The sequence below is a fragment of the Passer montanus genome, unplaced genomic scaffold (genome assembly GCF_014805655.1).
Source record: "Passer montanus isolate IOZ18808 unplaced genomic scaffold, ASM1480565v1 scaffold60, whole genome shotgun sequence".
Classification (NCBI taxonomy): Eukaryota; Metazoa; Chordata; class Aves; order Passeriformes; family Passeridae; genus Passer; species Passer montanus.
Window position 1 is genome coordinate 1,218,539 of NW_024371038.1, and position 25,632 is coordinate 1,244,170.

The following is a 25,632-nucleotide window of genomic DNA, read 5'->3' on the forward strand; positions in this document are numbered from 1 at the left end:
CAATAAACACATTACTTAATTTCCTAGGTTGTGTCACAGTTGGCTGATGATATTTGGTCCTGCCATAGATTAGGTTGATTTTGCCCAGGTTATGCTGACCTGGCACCTGACCCAAACTGTTATCTAGCTGATAGCAGCCCAATTAGCAGAGTCACTATCACACACTGACAGTGTTCCCCCTCTTCCCTCAGCACTGGTTCCAGCTGCCCCTGAAGGCAGCAGACAAAGACAGATATCCCCTTGCTATTATATTCCATGTGCACCAAAGCCCATTTAACAACCTAATGAAAACCTGTATATATGGCATATATGTATTTATTCAAATAAATCAGAGGATCAGTGTGTCCTTTCATCTCTGGTCACAATGACCAGGAATATTTTTTAAATGACCAAAGATTTCATAAGCCATCAGTAAATATTTTATCTTTCAAGGTAAATGACAGCCAAATCTGAACAATTAGAAGCCACAGAGACTCCTCCCAGCAAGGCAGGGGGAATGGGAGTGCAGGTCAGCTAGAACTTTTGCATTTCCTAAGGAGTCAATCCCAAAATGCAGCTGAATTACTTGAACAGATGTGGGCTTGCAGCCAGCTTCACCATGGATGTACAGTGGTGAGAGCCCAGGCACACATTCACACTGGTGCTCTCTTCTAGAAACCTCAGGGCCCTGGAGGCAAGTGGAGATGCACAAAACACACTTGGCCTGTCTGAGTATGGTGAGGGACTGGGGAATTGACCAGACCTGTTCCTCCCACAAGTGACAGTCTTCCAAAATGAGCTGGGTGGCATCTGGATCAGCAATAAAAGGCATTGAGTATGGTGAGGGACTGGGGGATTGACCAGACCCGTTCCTCCCACAAGTGACACAGTCTTCCAAAATGAGCTGGGTGGCATCTGGATCAGCAATAAAAGGCAAGAAAAATGCAAGGTGCTTCTGAGTTGAAGAATGTTTCTGAAGGAGCAACTTAAAGCCTACAGTTTATTGTGTTGCCTGAAGTCACAATAAAGCCATGAATCCCATTCAAATTCAAAATATATGACATACTGGTTAATCAGACACTATTTCTACTCCCACTACTCCTATAGGTACATGATTAACCACAGGAGCGTGCTTTGTGGCAAATGCTGATTCAACACCCACAAATGAACATTTATTTTCTATCTCACAGTTTCTACAGTCTTCCATTATTAAGTGCTGTTCCTGGGTTGTCAGTCCCACAGGTCTTGACTTTTTCAGATGCCATGTGGACTGTAAATCCACCTCAGGCTGTGTGAACAATTTTGGGAACTGCCACCCAGCTCACTGCAGAAGATAGTTGAGGGATGAAGGGTGGACACTTGCAAGAAACGTCTCATTTCTCATTATTATCTGTCTACCTATCTACCATGTTCAAGGGAACAGGCATGTTTTGTGTCTCAGGGAACAAGCTCTTTTATACAGTTGTAATTAATTTATTAGTAAATATTTCTTTAAAACAAACTTACCTGTTATGCATTCCAAATAGTTGTACTTATTGTACAACTCAAAATGCAAATAAAGAAACAAACACTGTCAGCATGAAAACTACAAAATATGTACCACGGGAGCTTAGGTTTTCATTACATTACAGCTTTGTAGGGCATAGTGAACATTAGATATCAGATGTATTTTCTGAAAGCAATAAATAAATCATTGGATAATCTGAACACTTCTTCTGAGGTCAGCTTTTTGACACAACTATGTCAACATTTCATATCTTCTCATTAACTTCTCTAGCAAATCAGAAAAAAAATCTAAAACCAAAATGTCTTATAAGGTTTCACAGACAAAAGCTTAGTGATAACTGCAAATTTAAAAAAAAAGCTGCACAATAACTATGCTAATTCAACATGCACAGTATTGCCACCATCCTGCATATTCTTCCATTTTCCTTTCAAGAATAATCACTTTGTATTGGCATTATCTACATGTATCAGTAATCTTGACCAGGCTGAAATGTATCTGAACACAGAACAAGCCCTAGAAAATAAGAGTATACTCTGATTTTTCTTTTGTCCTGTTACAAGTGATATTTCATATCTTCTCATGAACTGCTCTAGCAAATTAGAAAAAAATCTAACACCAAAATGTCTTATAAGGTTTCACAGACAAAAGCTTAGTGATAACTGCAAATTTAAAAAAAAAGCTGCACAATAACTATGCTAATTCAACATGCACAGTATTGCCACCATCCTGCATATTCTTCCATTTTCCTTTCAAGAATAATCGCTTTGTATTGGCATTATCTACATGTATCAGTAATCTTGACCAGGCTGAAATGTATCTGAACACAGAACAAGCCCTAGAAAATAAGAGTATAGTCTGATTTTTCTTTTGTCCTGTTACAAGTGAAGTAAAGCATGTCTGCAGAATCTGGTGGAAGCAGTTCTTCAAAGTAGGAAAACAGCTGTTTTGTATGGAGAAGGTTCTCTTAATTTTTCTTAAGAAAAATTTTCATTTATTTTTTTTTTGTTATATATTGTATAGGCCTCAGCCACCTGGGATGGAAGGGAAAAAAATTTAAAAGCTACAACATAATCCTGGAAAGTAATTACTCATACCTAGTCAGACTGATATTTATGGTAGAAGCACACTCATCACAGACTGAAAAAGCAGCAATGAAGATTGTATTTAAAGATCTTTGTAAAACACCACAGTTCAAGACAGCCACTCATCTTTTCAATATCATGCATGAGTAGCTAACAATAGCTGTACTGTCATCACTTGCTGAGTCTCTACTTCTTGTTCCTTGAGAAGAGCACTCACTATATTATCTCCAATACACACCTATGTGAAGTGACACACCTGTATCACATTCCTGCAGGAAGTCTCCCCCTTTGCTCTTCAAGTCTCCGAGTAAGAAAGATCCTGCACTTGTTTCCAAAGCTCTAAGTACCACAATGTCACCCTCTGCAGAATTCATACCATTACTAGCAGTAGTTTCAGATTTAAAATCTTCCCAGACACTGTATATAGAGAAATCCAAAAATTCTAGCTATGTTTTACTTCTTTACACAGACAGGACTGAATCTGTACTCCAGACTTACAGAACAAGTCTGAGGCCAGTTCAGGACTCAACTGCATACACCCTTCCAGCACAGTTAGTTCTTCCATGGAGACATCACACATATTTCCACTTCTGTAAGATGGGTTACAGAACTCTAAATCAAAAAATTAGTACAAAATGTTTATTAATTGCTAATCACCCAATAGACAGAAACAGGAGTTTAAAAGGTTAGTTATTTTGTTCTTCAAGGCATTATTATCCTAAATGTTACTTTAAAGTAAAGCAAACACAATTAACAGTCCCAGCAGAGCACCCAGGAGCACACAATGGAACAGCAGCAGCCCCTGGTGGCACCTGGATCCTGCCTCAGCCATGGAGATCTGCAGTCACTACTGGCTTGAAAATAATCCTGCTTGCAGAGTTCTGTTCTCCTTAATATATTAAATTCTCACTTAAGCTTTTTAAATGTGTATTTATTCTTCCACAAGTAAAATTCAGGCAAGAGCTGCCCAACAGCTGGCAAATGTGAAACCAAACAGGAACTGTACACTGCTAAAAAGCAGGAGTAACCTGGATTCTGAACACCCCTTTATTGGGCAAGAACAGGAGAAACAGAAATATGATGTCATCTTTCCAACCTGACTACCCATGCAGCAAAAAGCCCACCAAGACATTGGTAATGGCATTATCATTATATCCACTTCTGCTGCCTTACAGCTGCTACATGAAGACCACACAAGTATCATCCTCTGCAGTTTACATTGGCTACTACATCTCAAGCTGGAACTCAATGGACTGAATTCATCAGCAGAAACTGCAGCTTTTTACCTCAAATTATTTTCCTCCCTGTATTATCCTACTGCTATTTTTCCAGATAATCCAACCACTACACTCCATCCAATTCTGAAGTAAATGGGCAGAGCAGAAATGCATTTTCAGTAAAGGATTCTAATTTCCCACCTGTGACCCCAAGAAAGGCAGTTTAAGCTCAGACATCTTCCAAAAGGCCAATTACACAAGGATCAGAGCTATACAAGTGCAGAGATATATATGATCACGTATGCACAAAAACCCAGGAAGGGAAGATGGATTTTCTACTGGGAAAGGAAAAATCACACACACTTATTCAGTTGGAGACCTTGAAACATCTTACCTCTAACTTGGCTATTTTTATTACATTGTAAACAGAAGAGACTTCCCCAAGGCTACACAAAAAATAAAATTCTGGAGTCAATGAAAACAAAAAACAAACAAAATACAAAACCAGCACCAGATTTGTATACATTGTATATAGCCCTATAACCATAGTAGCTTAAAAGTTTACTGCACACAACGCATAGATCCAAGGTTCTTTAGAATAGAATTACACGTTTATTGTTCACATTTTAAATACTTTGGTTCCTGACTGAACCATTGAAAGTCCTAATGGATCTGTAAACTGAGTATCACTAGAAAACAATTTAAAATGACATGTAAAATAATATTTATGTATGTATGTGTTTCATTTCATGGTTTCTCAGCATAACCACTTGTTCTATTTACAAATATATAAAGATTTTGCACTTTAAATCATTGAGATATCAAAGAGGTATTTTCAAATCACACAATAAATATAGAACCTGTTTTGTTAAAAATCTACAGTATACTGTACATTCAAGTCGAGGCAAAAAAGGATTCAATGCCAGTTACACTTGAGACATAAATGAATGTTTCCAATAATTAAACAATTTCTAAAAGTGCTATCTCTGCCTGTGATGAAAGGTAACATTAGGATCCAGTATTTCATTACAGTCAAAGTTTCAGACCATTGCTTTATTCACAGAATTAGAGCTTCTGTTACTAGAAAAATATCAAAGCTTTTATATAGTCTTAAATTTTCTCTCAAGACTTGCAAGAAAGAGGCAAAAAATGGTCTAAAAAATAAAAGCCGTGTGCACACACACAGAAACACACCACAATTCAGATCACCACATAATCCTCCAGAAGAATGATCAAACTCACAGCATTCTGTTTCATTTAAAATTATAAGTTTATGAATAAGTCTCTAAGAAAAATCCCAGCAGGCAACCCTAGAAGTCTAAGGCAGCTGTTCCATGTGCAAGTTTCTACATAGAGTGCCAAGTCCAGAGTCTTCCCATGACTTTGTGCATTCTTCAGTTTCTTCTTTGCCATCACTTTCCACCCACAGATTTGGCAGGTAATTTGCAGCAGGTTTTTCTGATGCAACACTGGAAGCAGAAAAAGAAGTTACAATGAAAATAAATAATGCTTTGGATGGAAACAGTATTTTTTATGATATAATGTTAATATCCTTGGTTATATACCAGCCATAAGCTTTAGAATACCTTGTACTCTACACAAAGCTCAGCACACTACAGACCACCTACAACATTGTTTCACAAACCTGTTTTGTGTAATATACTGAGATATCTCCCAAGGTTCTGGGGAAACAGTAGGACTTGACACAGAGGGAGGTCTTCTTTGCTGAGATGCAGATCTCACTAAATGAATGTCTGCGTCAGAACCTGAGAGAGACACATCAGTTAAACTGCAGCTCACTGGAAATAAGCAAGTCCTTCAAGGTTTGTGTCCTCTGCTTTAAAGAAACAAAACAAAAAAATCACAAAGACCTTAAAGCAGAGCTATAATAAAACTGTCATTGATATAGACCTGGGATAAAATTTTTAAAGTATTTGTAATGCTATTGAATGAAGTTATGTTGAAATTAGGACTCTAAATTTGAAAATGCAGCATTTGCATATATAGCCACCCCTAAAAGTAGTCACACAAAGTTACTCAAGTGTAATTTCTCGCTTTACAATTAATAAAGCTTTTTTTATTCCTTAAGTAAAGGCTTCTCCAGCATGCACAGTCATAACACCAACATGAAAACCTGCAAACTTGTCAGAATTTAGAAAATAAAACCAAAATGAAGTTAGATGTCTTACTGCTAACATGAAACTGATCATCACTCAAGTCAATAGAAAGACATGGCAAACTCAGGAGGGCCAGATCAATCCCTTCTCACATTTATATTTCAAAGCTTTTATATGAAGTGGAAAACCAGAATGATTACATGTTCTTCAGTATTTATACAAGCACCCGAAAGTTACCTGCTGTGCTGTCAGGTATTTGATATTCACCAGACTGTTTCATAAATATAAATTGACTATGTAAGTAATTATCAGGAAGGGAGTTACAATTCCCCTTTTCAAAGGAAATTTTGAACCATCAGTGGCCCTGATATGTGGAGGCATACAGATACATGGTAAAACTTTTCTTGAGACCTTTTGGTTTTTTAATTGTTTTGTTCACACTTGTGACTTCTAGTTGAAAGGAAGAAAAAAACTGTGCAAGAACATAATTTGAACCAAATACTTGCTTCTTAAGAAGGCACTTGGAGTTGTCACATTTTCAGACTTGCAATCAGCAGTCATACTTAAGAACTGGTGCTTCAGCCATGCTCCTCTATCTTCTTCAAATGCCTTTCTCTAAGAAAAGAAATGACAGTTTACATTCATGACCACAGGAAAAAGCCTAGCCCACGTTAAATTGATGCTATTCCATTTCAGAAAGCCAAAGTTGTAACATGTCCATGTCACCAAGGAGAGGCAGCAGCTTAACACAGCAAATACTGTCTGTGAGCAAGCTTTTGAGCCCAACAGGACTGGCTGAGGAGGCACGCACAGCCAAGCCCCACAGTTTGTTCCACAGAGGTCAGAGCAATCCTGTCACATTACTGCTCTAGACTCCAGTGACACCATCTCCTGTGCTCCCCATGCTCCCAGGGCAGCACTACCTCTTGGAGCAGCATCATCCAAGGCAGCTACCAGCAACAATTACTACTTAAACCTTCTAAACAGGGAAAAATTACATTGAAAATAGCCATGATTGCTGCTGTCTAAAACTGGAGCAAGAAAAAAAAAAAAAAAAAAAAAAAAAGGTTTTTACTTTTCCCAGCCCCCCAAAGCAAAAAAAAAAAAAAAGCCTAACAGATAACCTCCAAGAGACCCAATGGCTCTGGAATCAAGCAACAAGCTCTTTCATCTCCAAAAATCATCAGTGAAACAGGATGCTCCTATTCTGTGTCAGTAGAAAAACAGAGGAAGCTGAACTCCAACGCAAACTTTCACAAACACCTACAAAGCTCACAGCATTGCTTCTCATTTCATACCTCAGCATTCTGACAAGCTGAAGCATGAGCAGTTATACTTATGCTGCAATGTACTCCTAAACATTTCCAGACAAACAATTATTGTGTATTATCACTCACGACTTTTACAGCTGAATTCAATGTGCAACATGAAATTAACTCACTAAAATGAAAATAAATTGTAGTTTGTGTTTGTTACCATGTGAACTACTGCTAACTTAGTAGCTTAAGTAAAATCTGGAGTATTTTATATTCTGGGTCAGACAGGTAGTTATAGTCTGTGTTTGTTACCATGTAAACTACCTAGTAGCTTAAGTAAAATCTGGAGTATTTTATATTCTGGGTCAGACAGGTTGGTGGCCAGTTAGCTCTGTATTCCTTTTCCAACAGTGGCCACAAGAGATGCTATTTATGAGCATGGTCACTTTCTGCAGTGCATTCCCTCACAGGTTCCGATTCCCAAAAGCCATTTGATTATAGATACTGAAAAGGCACCCCCTTGTGCCCCATTTTTATTATCTGCGAGTGTGCTGCCCATCAGCTCTGCTGATCAGTGTGTTGTTGCTCCTTGAACTTGATGGTATGCATTGCCTTTACAATCTCCTTCAAACAAAAATCCAGAAGTCAACTACCTAACGATAAAAAGCTACCTTTTTGGGTATGTTTTTGATTTAATTCCAAAATTAAGAGTTCCCACTAGTCCAAGTCTTGAGGGATTTGGTGAACAACAGCAGGGCTTTCGTCTGCTCAAACTGAATCCACAGCTTTATAAATTTTAAACACATCCCACTCCAACTTTCTGCTCTGCACATCAAAGCAAGCTGTTCTTTAAGCAATAAAGTCCATTTATTTTTTCCTGTCATATCAGTACCATCCTAATTTCACAATGACATCATCATGACCTTTCCCTGCCAAACTTGTAAGCCTCTTCACAATTTTGACCCAAACTATGGGCTAGACCAAAGGAGATGTGCTAGAGCTCATTCACAGACACATCTACCCTGACTGCCAGTATCTGTGCCTACTTAAACTGGCTTACTGGCCAGCTTAACAACAAAACTAGAACAGACAATGACCCTACTAAGGGAAGCATAGTAATTACTTGGTGTTTTAGCAAAAGTCACTGGTTTTCGCCAAAGTTTAGAAATCAAGTACCTTTGAGATTCAACCCTCAGGCCAAATTTGACTGAAATTTGCATAGGCCTTACTTTTGTAGGAAACCAAACTTTACAAGTATCCAAGGGATTTAGTTAATAAATTTTGGAAGCATTTAAGATATTTCAAAAGCTGAAACAAAAATGGTTTGGTTCCAGTTGCAGAAACTGTATTTTCCAATATACACAAAAACCTTGGCTTTTTCAATTGCCAAGAGAACGATCTTCCAGAACAACTAAAGATATGTTTTATACAATATAGCAATGATCTTTCTCTACAGACATCAGAAACAGATATTGCTGGATGGCTGCACTTTGGCACATATAAAAGAGTCTTGGAATTCACCTCCAATTCATAAGAACTCCCTTTCCAAATACCTCAAGTCCTAATCTAATAGCAGCTTCGGTAAAACTTTTTCGTTCTTTCTCAAAATTCTTTTTTTGCTCTCGAAATAGTCTCCACTCTTCCTGAAGACGCTCTCTTTCTTCCAACAAATAGCAGTCTTGTAGTAACAGAGTGGTGTCATCATCACATGTAAGCTGTTGCTGTAGATACAAAGCAACAAAAGACAAATGTTCATTTGGGAGTGTCTTGAGAGGTACAAAATTTCCACAGTTTCAGTTTTATCAGAAAAATTATTGAAGTCTAATGTGGAAACAATGCAGTAGATATCAAGCTGGTGGACAGTGGAGGCAGATTCCAGACAGCAATCAAAATCCCTGTTCAGACAGCCTCACCTTTGTTTAGCCCCCAAAATTACTCATACCAGGAGTATGGAAACAATGCAGTAGATATCAAGATGGTGGACAGTGGAGGCAGATTTCAGATAGCAATCAAAATGTCCCTGTTCAGACAGCCTCACCTTTGTTTAGCCTCCAAAATTACTCCTACCAGGAGTAAAAAGACCTTAAATTATTAAACAAGCCACTAGCACAGTTATACTCAGACCACCCACTAAGTTGTTTTATTTTAAAAGCGTGAACAAGGAATGGAGAACAGCTTAGAGGCAAGAAGAGTGGAATGTTAAATAAAATACACTTGGATTCAGTTGAGAAAAATAAGAAAAAATAAAGCCTACTACCTGTAAGAGCTGTTGCTGAGTTCTGATCATTTCTTTACATTGCTGAATCTCTAACTCTAGCTTCTCAGTTTCTAGCTCATGGTCTTCTCTTGAAATGACATCTTTTTCATTCAAAGCTCCTGAATGTCCACGTGACACTAAGGGAGAAAAAAAGCATCTTTAAAATAAGTTATAAAAACCCCAACACCTCATATCAGAGGTGCCTTGGGAGAGCAAAAGATTTTAGACTCTTAGTTTCAGCATGAAAGACAGACATGCTTTTGAGTGTGCTGTGTATCAGACACAAGAGCTCCAAAACTGGTGCTACACGAGTAATTATCCATCAAATCCGGTTTAAAAAAGAAAAAGCAATGAAAACATGGCTGTTTCACATTCCCCAAGGTAAATCAACCCTCTTCTCTGCAATAAGTGTTACAAAAGCCTCGCTTGTTTCAGCAGTCATTTAAAAGAAAACTCAAGACAACTAAAGATTTTTTTCACTGACATGCTGTTAAGCCCATTCTTCTGAGCCCATTTTGAAGGGCTTATGTGTTCATAAAAATATGACAGTAACTATATTTATCACAGATATAAAAAGAAAGCCTTTTCCTTCAAGTCCTGTGAAGGAGAAATGGAGCTAACAGACTGGATGCATGTTTTCATTCTAGTAAGGGAATGAATTACAGAAGTGGTTCTATTTTGTACAATTACACACTGGCTTATTTAGCTCAATGCATAGCTAAGCCACAATGATTGTAATAAGACAAGGTTTGGACCCCTAAAGCCAGTATTTGAACATCAATAGAATCCTAAAGGGCTATACTATGGTCATCCCTATAAGCTAAAAAAACCTAGTAGATTACTCCAAAAAAAGAGCAAACAATTGTAACATTTTTCCTGATGCTTATTTTTCAGTTAGTTACACCAAATAAAATATTACAAGCATTCTTGAAATCCTTTCTAGGGTGTAAGCATACTCTCAAATGCCATCTGCTGTTTTATTTGCAACTGCATGCATGACCTTCTCAATCTCACTCTTGACAGCAAACATCCCTGTGGTAGTGGCTGCATTAACTAGCATTGAAAAATAATACTAGGAAAGAATTTTATATATTTTTAGCTGTCTTAATGCTGTTTAACAGCTGGAAATGAGGAGAGTCCAGCACCATACCATCAGTTGGGTTGTTTTAGAATGCCACAAGAAGTCCCAGAGGATGTGGCAAGACTAGGCTCTTTAGAGGTAATTGTATATTTTACATCCAATTATTTCCAAGTGCCACATGTGCATTACTTTTTCTAAAATGTATTTCATATGTACACATAATGCAGTTAAACACCAACCTTGGTTATCCAGCTTTTCAACGTGATTTTTCAGCATTCGCCACTGCTTTCTAATGCTATTGGTAAGCTGCTCCCGCACAGTTTCACAAGATAATTCCCACATATTCTCTTTATTTAATTCTCCAATATCTTCCTCCTGGTCTGACAGCACCTGTAGAAGCAGAAATAAGAAGCCAATAAACCATTTCATCCCTCCAAATATGTGCATTTGTTTATATAAATATGTGCATAAATTCAATTTACTGAAGAGAAGGAAAACCCTCAAAAAGATTTTTTTCCATCCAGGGAAATTTGACACTGAGGGAGTTCAGCTCCCTGACAGCATCATGCTGAGGAGGCAAGTGAGCAGGCAGGCCCCAAAACCCCAGCACAGAGACCATGGGTCAGCTACCAAGACTCAGTCATTCACATCTGCAACCCAGAGAGGGTCAGACTGCTGAGTTCTGCTGTCAGAATTAGGCAGTGGCTGCCCCAGTATGGGGGCAAGTCATCCAGTCAAGAAGGATATTCACACCTTAAAAAGGAGGTGACAGAGAACCTACATGGCTGTTCTACACAGCCATGCCAATGAATTGTTCAATAAAAACATCCTGTGTAAAAGAAATAAAAAATACTTAATCGGGAAAGCAAAACCCCCCAGGCATCCAAAATCCAGTATTTTGCATTTATATACAGAATTACATACTAGTAGCTACTGTATTTACATTCATTCAAAGAACATTTTCAAGCTTTTAATTTACTTACTGGAAAGAATACACTGTATATTGTTCACGGAGAGCAGAATATTTATCTTTATATTGACTTTCACACAAAGCACATGATGTGCAATCCACTGCAACTACTCAGAGGAGGTTTACTTTCTTTTTAATAACTATCAAATTACTCCAGTACTATACCAAAACACTATGGAGATTTAATTTTAACTGAAGAATACTTACCAGCCCATCTTCAGATCTTTCTTTAGGTTTTTGTTTCTGTGGTGGGAGAAGTGAAATGATATCTTTCTTCATTTGCTGAAGAACTTTCTTTAGCTCAGTATTTTCCAGCAAAAGCTGTTTTTGGCGTTGTTCGTAATCACTTAACAGAACTTTGTACATTTCTTCTTCGTTTCTGGAAGAAATAATCTTACAGTAACAACATAACGGCCCTCATACACGCTTCAATTAAGGTTGTTCTAAGACAACTACCTGGCTTCTGTCTTATCAGTCCTCCATGCACCTCTCTTCCCATCAGCTCTACCAACATAATTTAGAACTTCCATAGCTACAAATGAAAAGGATATTTCAAAGTGTGAAACAATATGCAAATAGATAAAGATTTAGATGACATTGCATTTGTATGTAGTTATTATAAAAAGATCATATTACTCAAATATACCCCTCAAACTTCAGACTCATGAAATCACATGACCCTGCTTAAAGCAAAAATAACATAGTCAAAGGAAAAAGGGTAAGTTTTTGAGTTTTGAAACTCAGAAGGATATATTCTCATCCTGTCTTATCTTTTTAATGCATTTCTTAATGACACCTTCATCCCTACTTCAACTTTTAAAGCAATGTATCAAGTCTATGCTCATTCTGGCAATAATGTCAGTTTTATCCCCTGTTTAGGGTAAATAACTTAATGTTTCTTAAGGTATTCCTCAAAACTTCTTTGCCCACATTTGAATAAAAATCAAATCAGAAAACCCCAACCACACCACCAACAAAAACCCAAAGTCAATGTAAGGCTATTTTTACCTCACTGATATTTGAACTAGTACTAGCCACCAGAAGTCAAGAATGTTGAAGTTTTGCTGACCTCAGGGTGAAGTTTCTAGAGCTTACTGAAATGATATCTAAAGATTTTCTGCAGCCAAAATACGTGATCCTCCTACTGTGTCCTAACCTGGTTTGGTTTAAGTACAAGGACTTACAGAAAACTAAGAATGCAGAGAACCATCTTGGCAAAAATAGTAGTAGTTTTCTTCTGGTTTAGTGAACTAAGTGAGCTTACTAAAACATGGACGCTGGCAAAGCTGAGTTTGGGGGCAGCAGGGGGACAAGAGCAGGACTTCCCTTCCACTAGAGATACATTATATAAATACTTTAAGGCCAGATATATGAGCCAAAAGGTACATATTTACATACTTTTTTTTAGTACCTAACAACAATACCCATTTTCAGCCATTTTTCACAGAAAATGGTATTTATGGTAAATAGCACCGATGACTGTCTTGAACACAATTTTTGGGCACTATAACATACAAGTACTCATGATAAAGGAGATCTAGTTTCTCATTTCACAGAGTACAGGATCTGCCTTGTGTTGCTTCCTCTCAAACCTCTCATTACTTGTGCTAACCACAAGCAGAGTGTAGTATCTCCAGGGTGAAAGTGCAGTGCCTTCTTGATGGCAACTGCTTGGAACAATACAGTGTTTATGACATTATCCAAAATGTTGTGATAGCAACAGCAGCAAGAAAAGAGAAGAGATGGCTCTAGCATAGGCATTGATTCCTATGGAATTCTAGGAATAAATGTTCCCTAGTAGGGGAAAGAAAAACAAAAAAAAAATAACCCCAAAAACACAACCCCAGCTCATTAGGCAAAAGATCAGCATTTAGTTTATGCTTGGTAAGGGATCTTATGGAACACAATGTAGACAAGGCTTACACAGTCAGCTAACATGAAATATTGAATCTTTTCTTTAACATTCCAACATCAAAATAAAATCTGCAAGAGGGCCACATTGTCTTTAATGATAAAAATGCTTCAAATTGGCTCTGGTTAACATACAGAATATGCTAATTTTGCTGTGGTAAAACTCAAATAACTACTTACCTAGCTTTTTGTCTTTTTTATTCATGACTAACTGATGTAAGCGCTCCTTTAATTTGTTATATTCTCTCTCTTTCCTCTTCATATCATGATTGTATTGTGTAGCTCTACTTGAAATTACGTTCTGTAACTTCTGAACCTAAAAGCAATGCCACAAAAGGCTGTTTCTTCCACTAAAGTACCAACATAAATTTCTTCAGAAAACCAAAACACTTGAGGCGAAACAAAACTTCTATTAAACTGTTCTTCTGGTGAAAGGAAATGACAAAAGGAATCAGAAGAGCTCTCCCACCCCATGGATTCTGATCTCAGACTTGTCTCAGGAGAGGTAGTTTCTGTTCAGCAGAAACCCATATTCCCATATTATAAACAGCAGATTATAATACTATGATTCCTCTGAAGTACAACTGTACTAGTGTTCTGATAAGTCACATAACCTTTAATGCCTTTACTGAAAGAGCAGAGAAAGGTGTCTCTTTACTTTCAGTAATTCATGTTCAGGATCTAGGTTTACTCCAATCCTAAAGCAATCTTCTTAGGCTTAGACTAAAAAATAAACTCCTCTTCTTGGGGAGGTCTGTCTGAAAGACAGACTATTCTATTTGGTCTAAAAGAACATTAAAACATCATAAAGCAAATTTTTGGCATGTACTATCAATTCCTAGGGATGTATTGTTTGGGTTTTTTAAATTTCATGATTTAACCTTACAAACATACAGCACATTCAATATTTTAAGCTGGAACTGTAGGAAGTTCACCATGAACAGTTAGTACAGTTGGGTTATTCCCAATTGTATGAACATGTTTATGAACACAGAACATTCACAGAAACTTGGAGGACCCACATTCACACAAACATAGGAGCCATGTGAAGTACAATGCTAGGGAAGGAGCATAAAGGAAACAAATGCTAAACTAAGAAGTGTCATGAATGCCAAAGTGCTTTCTGATCTTAAATGTTTCAAGATATTTAAGTTTAATGAGATGGTGGTTTTGAGCTGGGTTTCCCCCCACCTCCCTTCTTATTGGTCTTTTGCTCCCCTCTATAATAAAACCCCAAAAGACTCTATACATAAATGTTTGAGTAAGTGACTGAATCCTGTTGCCCCTCCTACTTTTTTGATGTATCTGAACATTATAAGGAAAAGCTGTAGTGAAAATCCCAGAAAAGTGCACATCTGCATTTCTGCAGTGCTCTCTACTATTGTTGTAACTTGGACCTATCCCTTATAGAACCTATTTATCCATATGCAACATGCCAATCAAATTGAAAGACAACATTTACCAAACAAAAAACCACATTCAAAATGAGCAATTACAAGACTCCGTGCATAAAAAAAAAAATTGTGCAATATCTATATAATGACTTGTGTTAATGTACAAAACAACTCACTTCATCCTTTTCATTTTTAAGTAACTGGTGCAAATTTCTGTTCTTGCTTTGCAGTTGTCTGTCTCTTTCCTGAAGCCCAACTATTTCCCTTTTAGATAATTCCAACTGTTCCTAGAAAAAGTGTTGATAGTTCAGTATCAATAAGAATTAAAAGCATAAGATTTAAAAAACCCCAACCAACCAAAACAAACAAGCCATGTTAACCAAACTGCCAAACCACCTCACATGAGGTATGGCTTGGTATTTAACAGATATTATCTTTTACAGTTAGAACTTTTTCATTAAGTCAGGATTCTGTAAGTATATCTGTACTGTGAGAGTGAGGTGGATATTAAGCAACCTGTATGAATTTGGAACTACAATTTTACTGGGGCATTTCTGTTGAATAATCAAGGGTACAATTAACACAGACATACAGATTGTGACCATAACAATGCAAATGAAACATTTCACATATACACAGAAGGCTAGACAGATGAACTCATTACAACAGACAATGCAAAACTAGCATTTTAAAGTTTTGTCCATGAATGAGACTCAGACCTCAAATTGGCAGCTTAAATGACAAGTCAAATACAAACTTTTCCTTCATATGAGTACTGAGGTACAAATGGGTAGATATATTTAAGCAACAAGAACTTCTAAACACTGAAATACATTGAAATACAGGTAACACAATAGTGGAAGTCAAGAGGATTGCTGTATGGTAGCTGAAAGAATCTACACGAGGCACCTCACAAGCTGACAGCCAATTAGATGTCCTGGCAGCATTCATGTAGTACTAAGAAGATTTCCCTCTCTCCCCTTACAGCTATTCATCCAGGAAAAGCAACTGGAGCGTTCTAGAAACTAACATTTTACAGCATTTGTATAAAAATCAGTGCAGTTACAGATTACTTTTAATGTGTAATCAAAATCCTTCGACATGAATGACCAATCTCAGCAAGAGGGCTACTATGATTTTGAAAATCTACAGCAGTATTTTTCAAGGAGACAGTGCTGACCAGCCCAAGTGAAAAGCAAACCTAAAAAAGCACTGAATCATGCACTGAAATATTTTCTCTTTTTTTATATTTTATTTTCTTGACAGAATTAAGAGAAAGTCAAGTCTTTTCTAATATGACTGAACATACAAGTGCACCCAGGAACTTCCAATATATCAGCTACTCCTCAGGGACTGGCCTTGAGCATGTGTTTATCCTGTGATAAAATGAAGCTTAGTAACTTGTGGTTTGAAAACAGTTTCTGAGCAATTCTTAAAAAGAGACTTTGTAGTTGGATATTCAAGGCATCCAACAACAAAAAAAACACATAGAAAAAGCTAATGATATGGAAAAGGGCTAAAAACCCCCACACTAGAAGAGTTATATGTGCTTTTACTTGTTACAATTACATTGGGAATTTATCTTTAAGAGTTGGGCATACCCTTTTAAGCTATAATAAATTATAGGAACTGAAGTGTTTAATGTTTTTACCCGAAGTGTTCATTAACACTCCCAATTCAAACACAGTCTTCCCCCTTCCTAGATTAAGCAGGCTAAAATTCCAAATAATTAGAAGTTCTCTTGTTAGGTCATATTTCATTAACTTTAAGGCATTTTCATTCAGGGAAAAAAAAGACTTCCAAAATCCCCAAAATACACAAGAAAATACAACTGCAAATTAGTACAGGGTAGGAAAAAAAAAAAAAAGAAGAGCAAAAGAGCTGCATAATTCTAATGGAATGATCTTGTTTTCTACCTTCAACTTAGCATAGCAGTTCTGCAAGTGATCCATATCACTTCCCAGTTTCAGATGCTGTATTTCTATTTCTTCCTGAGCTCGAAGGTTCTTGTGCTGCAGTACAAGCAATTCATTTATACAATTTACCATAGCTACTAAATCTAATTCTTTTCCTTTGGACTCCGCATAAATAGAGGGAAACCCCAATGTTGTCAATTCCTGGTAAAAGACAAGGGAGAGGGGGGGAAATGAGATCAATAACTGGATCAATCTTTCACCATTCTCCAAAAGACAGAAACAGTATCAGGTGAAATGCTGTATGAAGGGGGAAAATGTGACTTCCTTCCCACCAACTTCAGCTTATGGGCACTGAGGAAGAAGCCTTCTTAATCCAGTCAATCTTTTTTACCACAATTGATTGCATGCAGGTGACAGTCTCCAATAAACAAAGATTTGCCTTACCCTGTCAATATAGGATATACTCTGTTCAATATTCTCTTCTGTGCAGAAGGCACTGAAAAAGCTGTGCATGTTTTTGGATGAAGGCAGTGACAAGCGTAGCACTTGTGAGCTCATGCTTGTAGGAGATGTCCTTTCTTCTGAGGTATATAGAAATGTATTTTTGCTATCTAAAAGTTAAACATTAAGAAGAAATCAGCTATTATTTTAACACATCACATACAATAAAACCCTTATGTATTCAAGTTATTATTTACAGAAATTTAGATCCTAGAACTGAGAATTTCATCTAAAATGACATTAAACAATTCACAATATATATAAAACAGAAACTTCCACTGAAGATTTAGACTCAATAACACTTTAAAGTGTTGTACCTTTCAAACTTTACTCATCCCCAAGAAAAAACTGAGCACACTTCCCTTTTATTGACTTACTACAACAGGTGCAAGAGACGCACATTCAGTAAAATTCTTACAGAATGTATGGTATTATTATACCTATTAAGAGTATGCTGTAATTTCCTCTTCCACTAGGCAGAAATAGGCAAAAAAAAAATCTACTCCTTTAACAAATTTGTAACCAATTTATGAAGCAAAAGAATATAGAACAAGTAAACAAATCTTTGAAAACACAAGATACATTGATAGGCATGATTATAAAAAATAAAATATGACTGCAAGTTCTTAACCTTTCCATACATGTGCAAGTACAGTGTTTTACATTAGCATTTCTGTAAGGACTCAATCCAAGACAAAGCACTGTTTGTATTATTTACCACGCTGTTTACTCAAGTATGTCATGCACAAAACTCCAGTCTCTCTCTTTAGCTGCTATAACGTCATTGGTAAAATCAGCAAATCAACTAAATTCAAAATATTCCCAGTTTACCTGATGACAGCACCGGCACAGTAATAGTCTTCCAATCTCCCATAGCAACAGAGACAGGCTGGGTACCTGAGCAACCGGTTCAGCAGCAAAGTATTCAGTACAATTGCTGGCAACGTGTGCTACGTAGGCATCTCCTAAAATAGCAAGAGCATTTCAGATTAACAAAAGCAGCTAATACAGCTAGAAGGTTAAAGAAGGCACAGGAGAGTGACTACTGAACTTGAACCATGTGAAATTTTTCTACTGCTTTACACTAAATCTGGAACACAGTAAGCACAGCAAATAGTATACTGTAAGAATGATGCATGTATCTATCTATCTATATTTAGCCTTAACTGTCTTGTAAACCATTAACTAAAACCAAAATGCCATTCACACATGAAAATTAAGACTCAGATAACTACTTGCTTCTGTTGATGTACATCAAAGAAAACCAAGCAAGACAAATATTTCTTCCTGCCATATATAACCAGGAAGCAATTTTATTACCATAAACTTATATGAAGTTTTAAAATATTTAAAATGGGACTGTTACTTAAAGAGATGCATTATAAAGGCACCAGAGAGGATATATTGGCAGAGGGCGAAGGAACTTTTATTAAACATTTAACTATTTAAATTAACTTACACATTTTGTAATATTGCCTTTCCCTAGCAAGTTGCTTGCTTCCTTGCAGAAACCCCAAAACTACTGAAGGAAACAAATAGGAGAAGGCTTACGCTGTTGGCAGAGGCTCAGTACAGCACTGTCCCTCTGGAAACCAAAGGGAAGCCACCCACTCAAAAGAAAGAACAAACTGATTGTCCCCTCACCCCACCTCCACCACACAGTAAGAAGGCACATAATAGCATTAGTTATCTCTCACTGCTGGAAACTTTAAATCCAGCTCGGATGCTAAAGATTTGGACAGCACAGCCCATCAGCTGTTAGGGGAACAATGATACTTCAGGGAAACAAACTTTCCACCTGACAGAAAAGAAGGCCCCTTTGTTTCAACCAACACTTTGGAAAAAAGTCTAAAGTCTGTTTTAGACGGATTCAGCATATTTTAGAGCACAGGGATGTTCTTCCCCATGCTAATGTTCCAATAAACACACTTTGGCTAAGCAACTTCTAAATTTCTGACACTAAAACCTTGTATTTTTATCACTCTGGAAAAAAATGTTGTTTGGGTGGGGAAAGAAGGGAAGGGACTGGGGGGAGTGTTTTGTTATCCCTAAGGTCTCTTGAGAACACAAAGACAGTAAAAATTCTTATCAAATGACAAAGCACAGAATACAGTGTCCAAAGAAACACCAAGTTTTCAAGAGATCATACGGGTGCACAGTCATTTTACAGAATGCTCAGCACTAAAAAAACCCCTCTAACTAATTATCCTGCTGGATGAACACTTTTCCCCAGGTTCATAAATGTACATGGGAAAAAAGGTAAACAGTTACTCCTCACGTGTTGTAATTTAGTAGCTCCTGAAAACTTTCAGATCAGAAAGTACACACAAGGCAGCAAGAAAACAGTCAGTGTAATGATCTAGTTGCTGTTCTTGTTAAAGCAATGGTTTGTGCTTTCTCTCTACACTTGATTTATGCATATTTTCCTCCCGTAAAAGCAAGATGTTCATAAATTAACTAAACAACAGTGCCTTTAAAACGGAATTCAAAGCCAGTAAGTATTAAGAGAACACACTTCTTACATGCTACTTTATTTCTGCTGCATCCATCAGACAGATAAATGCACAAACATAAGAGAAAAAGACAGCAAATTAAGGTACAAGTATGTTTTCATTACTGACATCACAACCCTGCAGTCTTGCAACATTTTTCAAAAGATTCTTAAGAACCTTAACATACAAATTCCATCAAGGACTGCTGGAAAGTCCACAAAAATACTTATCTCATTTTAGATATGCTGCTCCTTCCAAACAAACTGGCTTTCATTCTTTAATAGTCTGCACCCACACTCCCTGAACACACAGTATTCTCAACCCCCAGGTCTCTCTGCACTGGCAGTACTATTCTAACACAGCATCTGTCACCCTAAACAACGTCTGACTGGAAGCAGCACTAATCCAGGTGTGGGAATGCAATGATTCTCTAAATTTGCACCCTGCAAGTCACACACAGATTCACCCAGAGCAGATGCTTTAGTAAGACCAGCCTGTACACAGGGATCTGTCACAGGTAATTCTTACCAGGTTCAATGACTTGCCCAAAAACCTGTAACCACCCACTGCTTTCTGGAGGTAATTTCCCAAGCTTCCTCTCCCAAGCAAGGAATTCCTGGAGGCCAAGACACAGATGGACTGTGCAAAAATGAGCCTCCAGGACCCAACTGCAAAAGTGTGAATACAAGAGCAGAGCCATATCACTGAAAAAAGAAATCTTGTATCAAACAAAAAGACCCAACATACACCCCACTAAAATTACAGAGAGTTTGATTATACCAAGGAAGCAGTAATCAAACCAAGGCATTTAAGTGATAGTTGGAATAGGAGAAGTACAAAAAACCCAAGGAACATAAAAAAAAAGGAGCACTGTCATGGTAATAACATACCAGAACTTCTTTGAAAGCCATCTTGGGAAATTCTGCACAAAACCCCCACAAATATTTCCAGAAACTTCTAGATAATTCACTAAAAAATACATCTTTCTTTTCAAGAACAAGACTAAAGTTCAAAATCAGTATATTTCATAAGTTCAAAGAGCTGAAAGAACCTGCTCATAGGCCTGTGTTTTGGGGGACCAGAAAGGAACTGACAATAAATGTGCCAAGATTTAAGACAGAAATCTGATTAATTAAGCCTGAGTTCAGACTATATAAAAACTTGAAAATCATAAGCATGTAAATATCATGTTCAAACTTGAAAAGGAGCAGTTGTAACTGGGTTTGTAAAACACACTCAAGCATCCAGCAAAGAATTGCCACAGTGCAGTGCTGTGATCATATTGCACCATCTGGTCATCCCTAACCCAGACAGGGTGTGACACAAGTGGGAAATGCATTATCTGCTAACCTTCCACCCTCTCCTATCTGCTAAAGCTTCTCCCCACCAAGGTAGTGAGAATGTGGAAAGGCACCTCTGGAGAGGTGCAATGCCTCAGAAGAAAGTTTGAAGAGTCAGCATCAACCAGAAATAGTTTACCATTCCTTCTCTGTATATTTCAAATACTACAACTTGTGACATGCATGTGTTTCAACTTGTAAAACTGCGGGGGTACTTAGCATTTACTTGAAGACAAGCATGATTCTTTTCTACCAAAATAATACCCAAAGGGAGCTCTGGAGCTGCTTAAAGCTTTTACACTTGTCTAGTAATCCGCAGATGTCACACAGATGGCTTTTATCTGGATGGACAGAGACACAACTCTAGGTAAATTTAGGGGACACTCTAGGCATGACATTGAAGGTTTACAAAATATCCCTGATAATGTCATGACATATACTTGTTTTAATTCATGTAATTGCCACAAAAGTCCCTGCATTTCCTCCCTAGAGTTTTGACATTTGTCTCTCTATGCAATTCCTAATAACAGTTTATCATTAGCACTAATATATATATTATATCCAGTGATAATGGTACAGTAAAAGGAATACCTTTCTCTTCAAATCTATTAATTCTAGTGACCTTTATTTGAAACTGTCATTTTAATGATGGCTCTTGTAATTAAATCTGAGCCCAGATTTTTCTTCCCACACTTACAAAACTGTGGCAATTTAATCATTAACCTATTAGCTTCAAAATGAGGATGAAGAAATCCCCCAACTTATCCACATTCCATGGAAACTTTAAGTAATACCAGATTTTCAGCTGACTTTCCCAGTATTGTCAAAAGTAACATGAACAATCAAGTCAAACCACCTAGCCTTTGGGTATGAAGTCTCTGTTCATTCTGAATGTATCCTACTCAAAAATCCTAACTACATTCCTCCCCTCATTTTACTTAAAAAAAAAAAAAAAAAAAAAAACAAACCACCAAAACAAAACAAGAAAGCAAATTGACATTACCAAGGGTTTTAAGAAAATAAATATTCAATCTTCTCAACACATACAACAATTACACAAGAATATATTCTTGCATCTGCTAAAATCCAGTGTTCAATGACTGATCTGTGAGGGTCTTTACCTCAAATGCTCAGGTTACAAGGAATATAATCTGATGTACTACCTCAAGATTCACCTCTACACGCTATATACAGAGATGACTGAAATTCTGTTACTTCAATCACTGAAAAAATTGAAACACATGGAAACATTTTATCTGGCTCCCAAATTCCTACCCCATTTTGAACTAACATGATGGATTTCACATTAGCATTTTCCTATCACTAAACAATAACTCTGTTGTTAAGCTTCCAAACTGCATTTCTCCCTTTGCATTCACAAACCACTTACTATATGTAGCCAGAGCAGAACATTCTATTACCAAATCTCCCTATGTCACACACAAGAGAATCTCAGAAAACATCTTCTGCATGTCCTCCTCTTCTTCCTGAGGTCAGCTTTAGCCAAACTTTACAGCTTATTGTCTTTGCTAGCAGACAACTTTTTAAAGGAAAAGCAAACCGCTACCTTACTAGTTCCTAAAGTTGGTGAGAGATTTACTGGACAGAGCCAGAACCAATATTCCAAGTATCAGAAATTAGGAAACTTACATGTTTCAGTAGCATGTAACCTGAAAGCTAAATCAAGCATGGAATGCAAGAAGATAAGTACATAATTTCTCTAGAGATTACCAGGGAATTCAAGGAATAATTCTCCTGTAAATTCTAGGTTCCTGTTAATCAAAACATGTCACAGAAAAGACTTGACAAACAAACAAATGGGACTGGTGAAGTGTCAGCATACCTTCTGTGGAAGGAAGGAACACTAACCAGCCTGCCACAGTGCTCTTGAGGAAAGAGGCATCCAACACACCTGGGCAAGACATCATAAGTCAATTTTCAAAAAGGTTTCCACAATGTTCCCTCCAAAACCTCTTAAATTAAGATTTTAAGGAATTTGTTAATGACTGATTATAAACTGAAAAGGGCAAAATGTAGAAACAAATTAAAGATGGGTGAGCAAAGTGCAAGAAAGTGACAGAGAGACAAATTAGAGTCCCAAAGGCGTCTGTGCAGGCATCTCTCTATAACACATCATGTACTATATAGTACATACTCATGTACTATACAGAGTTAATCACAAAAATAAACACAGGTTGAATGACAAACTGCAGAAGGTTGTCCTCATACTGAGCACATGGATAATAAAAATCAGCAGCTGAAATTCCTTGTTCATAAACACAAACCAACACAACGAAAAAGACAACTCTGCCATGCACTTAAACCAACAGACTCTAGTTAGGCATTATCATGCAGGAAGAGATCCCAGTCCCTGTGATTAGTCTGGAAATAACAGCTCCCAGGCAGTTAACAGAACCCCAGAGCAGAGAACAGAAGAGACCACCATAATGTCTCCTGAAGAATACTAAGCTTATGCACCTTAAATATGTTACAGAGATAAAACCTTCCCTGTAAAAAAAGACAGAATATACTTAAATATGGTGCAAGAAAGGTCAAGCAATGCTTTCATGCAAGAAACTAACAAGCTGTGACTTTTCAACTAGAAGAGGAAACAGCTGGAGAAACAGGACCAACATACAGAAAACCAGTATTCTTTGCTTCTTTTAACATAGCAGTTATAAAGAACGCAATGAAACATTCAGTGCAAAAGCTAGGAAATAAGGGCATTTTTTCCACATAAAACACAAACTGTGGACTTGCATCACCATGCGTTGCTGTGAATACTCAATACATAAACTGCTTCCAATTTTTGAAAAACACCCATCAGCATCTATTACATTTTAAAAGACAGATGCAGCCTCTGCTCAGAAATCCTTCTAGTCCAGACTGCAGCATCTTGGGAGGACACACAGATAAAAGCATTGCTGTACAACCAAACTATACTTAACATCTTTCCCTCAGCATCTGCTGCCAGCTTCAGAACCGAGATATTGAGCCCCATGAGCCTGGTGTTACCCTCTCTTATGATCTTTCTGGTCCAAATTATAACTGATATTAGTATCACAGCTTTCTCCCCCCCCCCAAAAAAAAAAACCCTAGAAACAACATCTTCTCCCATAAACACCTATAATGTGAAATCCCCATTCATTGTACCAAGCAATTTCTCTAGGTCTCCCTTCTAAGTTCAATACTAAAATTTACCTAATACGTTCACATTATACTGCGAATACCTCTTATTTTAAGTCATTGCCCTGAAATTCCTATCATACCTTGGCAGCTTATGGAGCTCTGCTTAACTATTTCACTCACCACCGCAAGCAGCAAGCGTTCTACATAATCCGGGGATGCGGGAACACTACAAACTAGTCTCGCATTGCGATTTGATCTTAAAATTCAAAGCAGCTTTGCTGAAAGTGAATAAAATTTTAAATAAGGGTTTTTTTTAAAAAAAAAGCCCAAGTCACTTACGAAACCTGTACTCTCACATCACGTGAGCCGCCAGCTCAGCCCGAGCAGTGACAAATTCCCTGAGTCAGTAGAAAGCTTTACGGCTCTCACCTCCGAGCATCTGCCGCTTGTAGCTCCACAGAGATGGCAAACGCCGGGCCCCACAGACCCGGCCCGCGCGGCTCCCCGCGGCTCAGCCGGAGCCTGGGAGAAGGCAGCACATGTCAGGACCCACACCCCGTCCGGGCCACGGCTCCTGCGCCCCCGCACGGGGCCCTCCCCCGGCCCGGGGCGAGCCCAGACCACGGCAGCGCCGCAACCCCGGGGCTGGGCAGCGCAGCCCGGCAGAGCAGCGCCGCTACCGCCGCTACCGCCGCTACCTCCGCCAGAAAAGAGACTTAGAATGCAGTAGACAGAATGACTATTGTGACTGAAAAGACACCACCACAGAGAGACAGCAGTGACTGGGATACAAAATATTTATTTTTAATAGATTTTTTAAATTCAGTTGTGGAGCCAAGATGGCAAATTTCACTGATTTTCTGAGCATTTTCAGTATAAGAAAGTGGTAACATAGGACACAAGTAGTACCATTAGCATTTTCACTGTTAGGATCTCCAGGTAGACAGAACAATGCTCTATGTGCAACAAGGGATGGAGCTGCATAAGAAAATGGTCCTGGTAGGTTTTTCTGCCACAAACACAGCCGTGATAAACCCCCAGATGTCTCTCACACACTGCTTGCCCTCTTCCAGATTCTCTTTCATTCATCATTTCTTGTTTTCAAAGGTTGGCTTAAGAATGAAAAAATGCTGAGCAAGGTCAAAATCAGCCTTTCCAAAGTAAAAAAAAATTAACTTCTGGGGGCAAAGTATATTCCTGCCATACATATTGGAAATAAAGCTATTTCTCCCATTTATGAGCAGACCATAACTACCTCTGCAGGCAGGTGAAAAAGAATGTGGGGCAAGTAAGCTGACTATTTCTTACTGTGTCAGATGCTCTATCAGCTTGCAGAAATACTGATCATTGTTTTGGCTTTTGGTACCTTTGCAAAAGCACTAAATTTTTTTTAATAACTGAATTTTTTTTTTTTTTAGTGTTATTTGGGTTATAGGAAATCATTCCTCACAGTGCAATAGGAAACTTCCATTTTATCACCCAG

At 37.8% G+C, this 25,632-nt stretch overlaps 1 protein-coding gene across 6 annotated transcripts; it reads right to left on the reverse strand.

Moving 5' to 3' along the window:
* Window positions 1-4,381: 4,381 nt before the first annotated feature.
* LOC120510883 (SSX family member 2 interacting protein) lies at window positions 4,382-24,837 on the reverse strand. 6 transcript variants are annotated; one of them, XM_039727218.1, is made up of 15 exons: window positions 24,579-24,837; window positions 22,864-22,932; window positions 18,020-18,153; window positions 17,132-17,298; window positions 16,688-16,888; window positions 14,948-15,058; window positions 13,558-13,693; window positions 11,923-11,998; window positions 11,674-11,845; window positions 10,736-10,886; window positions 9,416-9,552; window positions 8,712-8,879; window positions 6,409-6,517; window positions 5,431-5,551; window positions 4,382-5,254 (listed from the first exon to the last, which is right to left on the reverse strand). In XM_039727218.1, the coding sequence occupies exons 3-15, from the start codon at window positions 18,060-18,062 to the stop codon at window positions 5,104-5,106; spliced, it is 1,743 nt and encodes a 580-aa protein (XP_039583152.1). In that variant the 5' UTR covers window positions 18,063-18,153; window positions 22,864-22,932; window positions 24,579-24,837; the 3' UTR covers window positions 4,382-5,103. The 6 variants fall into 6 exon arrangements, with proteins under 6 accessions (XP_039583152.1, XP_039583155.1, XP_039583154.1 ...); XM_039727221.1 differs by lacking the exon at window positions 24,579-24,837 and adding an exon at window positions 24,330-24,525; XM_039727220.1 differs by lacking the exon at window positions 24,579-24,837 and adding an exon at window positions 24,290-24,311.
* Window positions 24,838-25,632: the final 795 nt, after the last annotated feature.

Bases quoted from the DNA above. Each gene is read 5' to 3' on its own strand.
- LOC120510883 (XM_039727223.1), bottom strand. From the start codon at position 18,062: ATGGGAGATTGGAAGACTATTACTGTGCCGGTGCTGTCATCAG. The intron at 17,299-18,019 runs GTAAACTGGGAA...TTTAACTTTTAG, and splicing joins TGTGCCGGTGCTGTCATCAG to ATAGCAAAAATACATTTCTA. The intron at 11,846-11,922 runs GTAGTTGTCTTA...TATTTCTTCCAG, and splicing joins ACTGATAAGACAGAAGCCAG to AAACGAAGAAGAAATGTACA.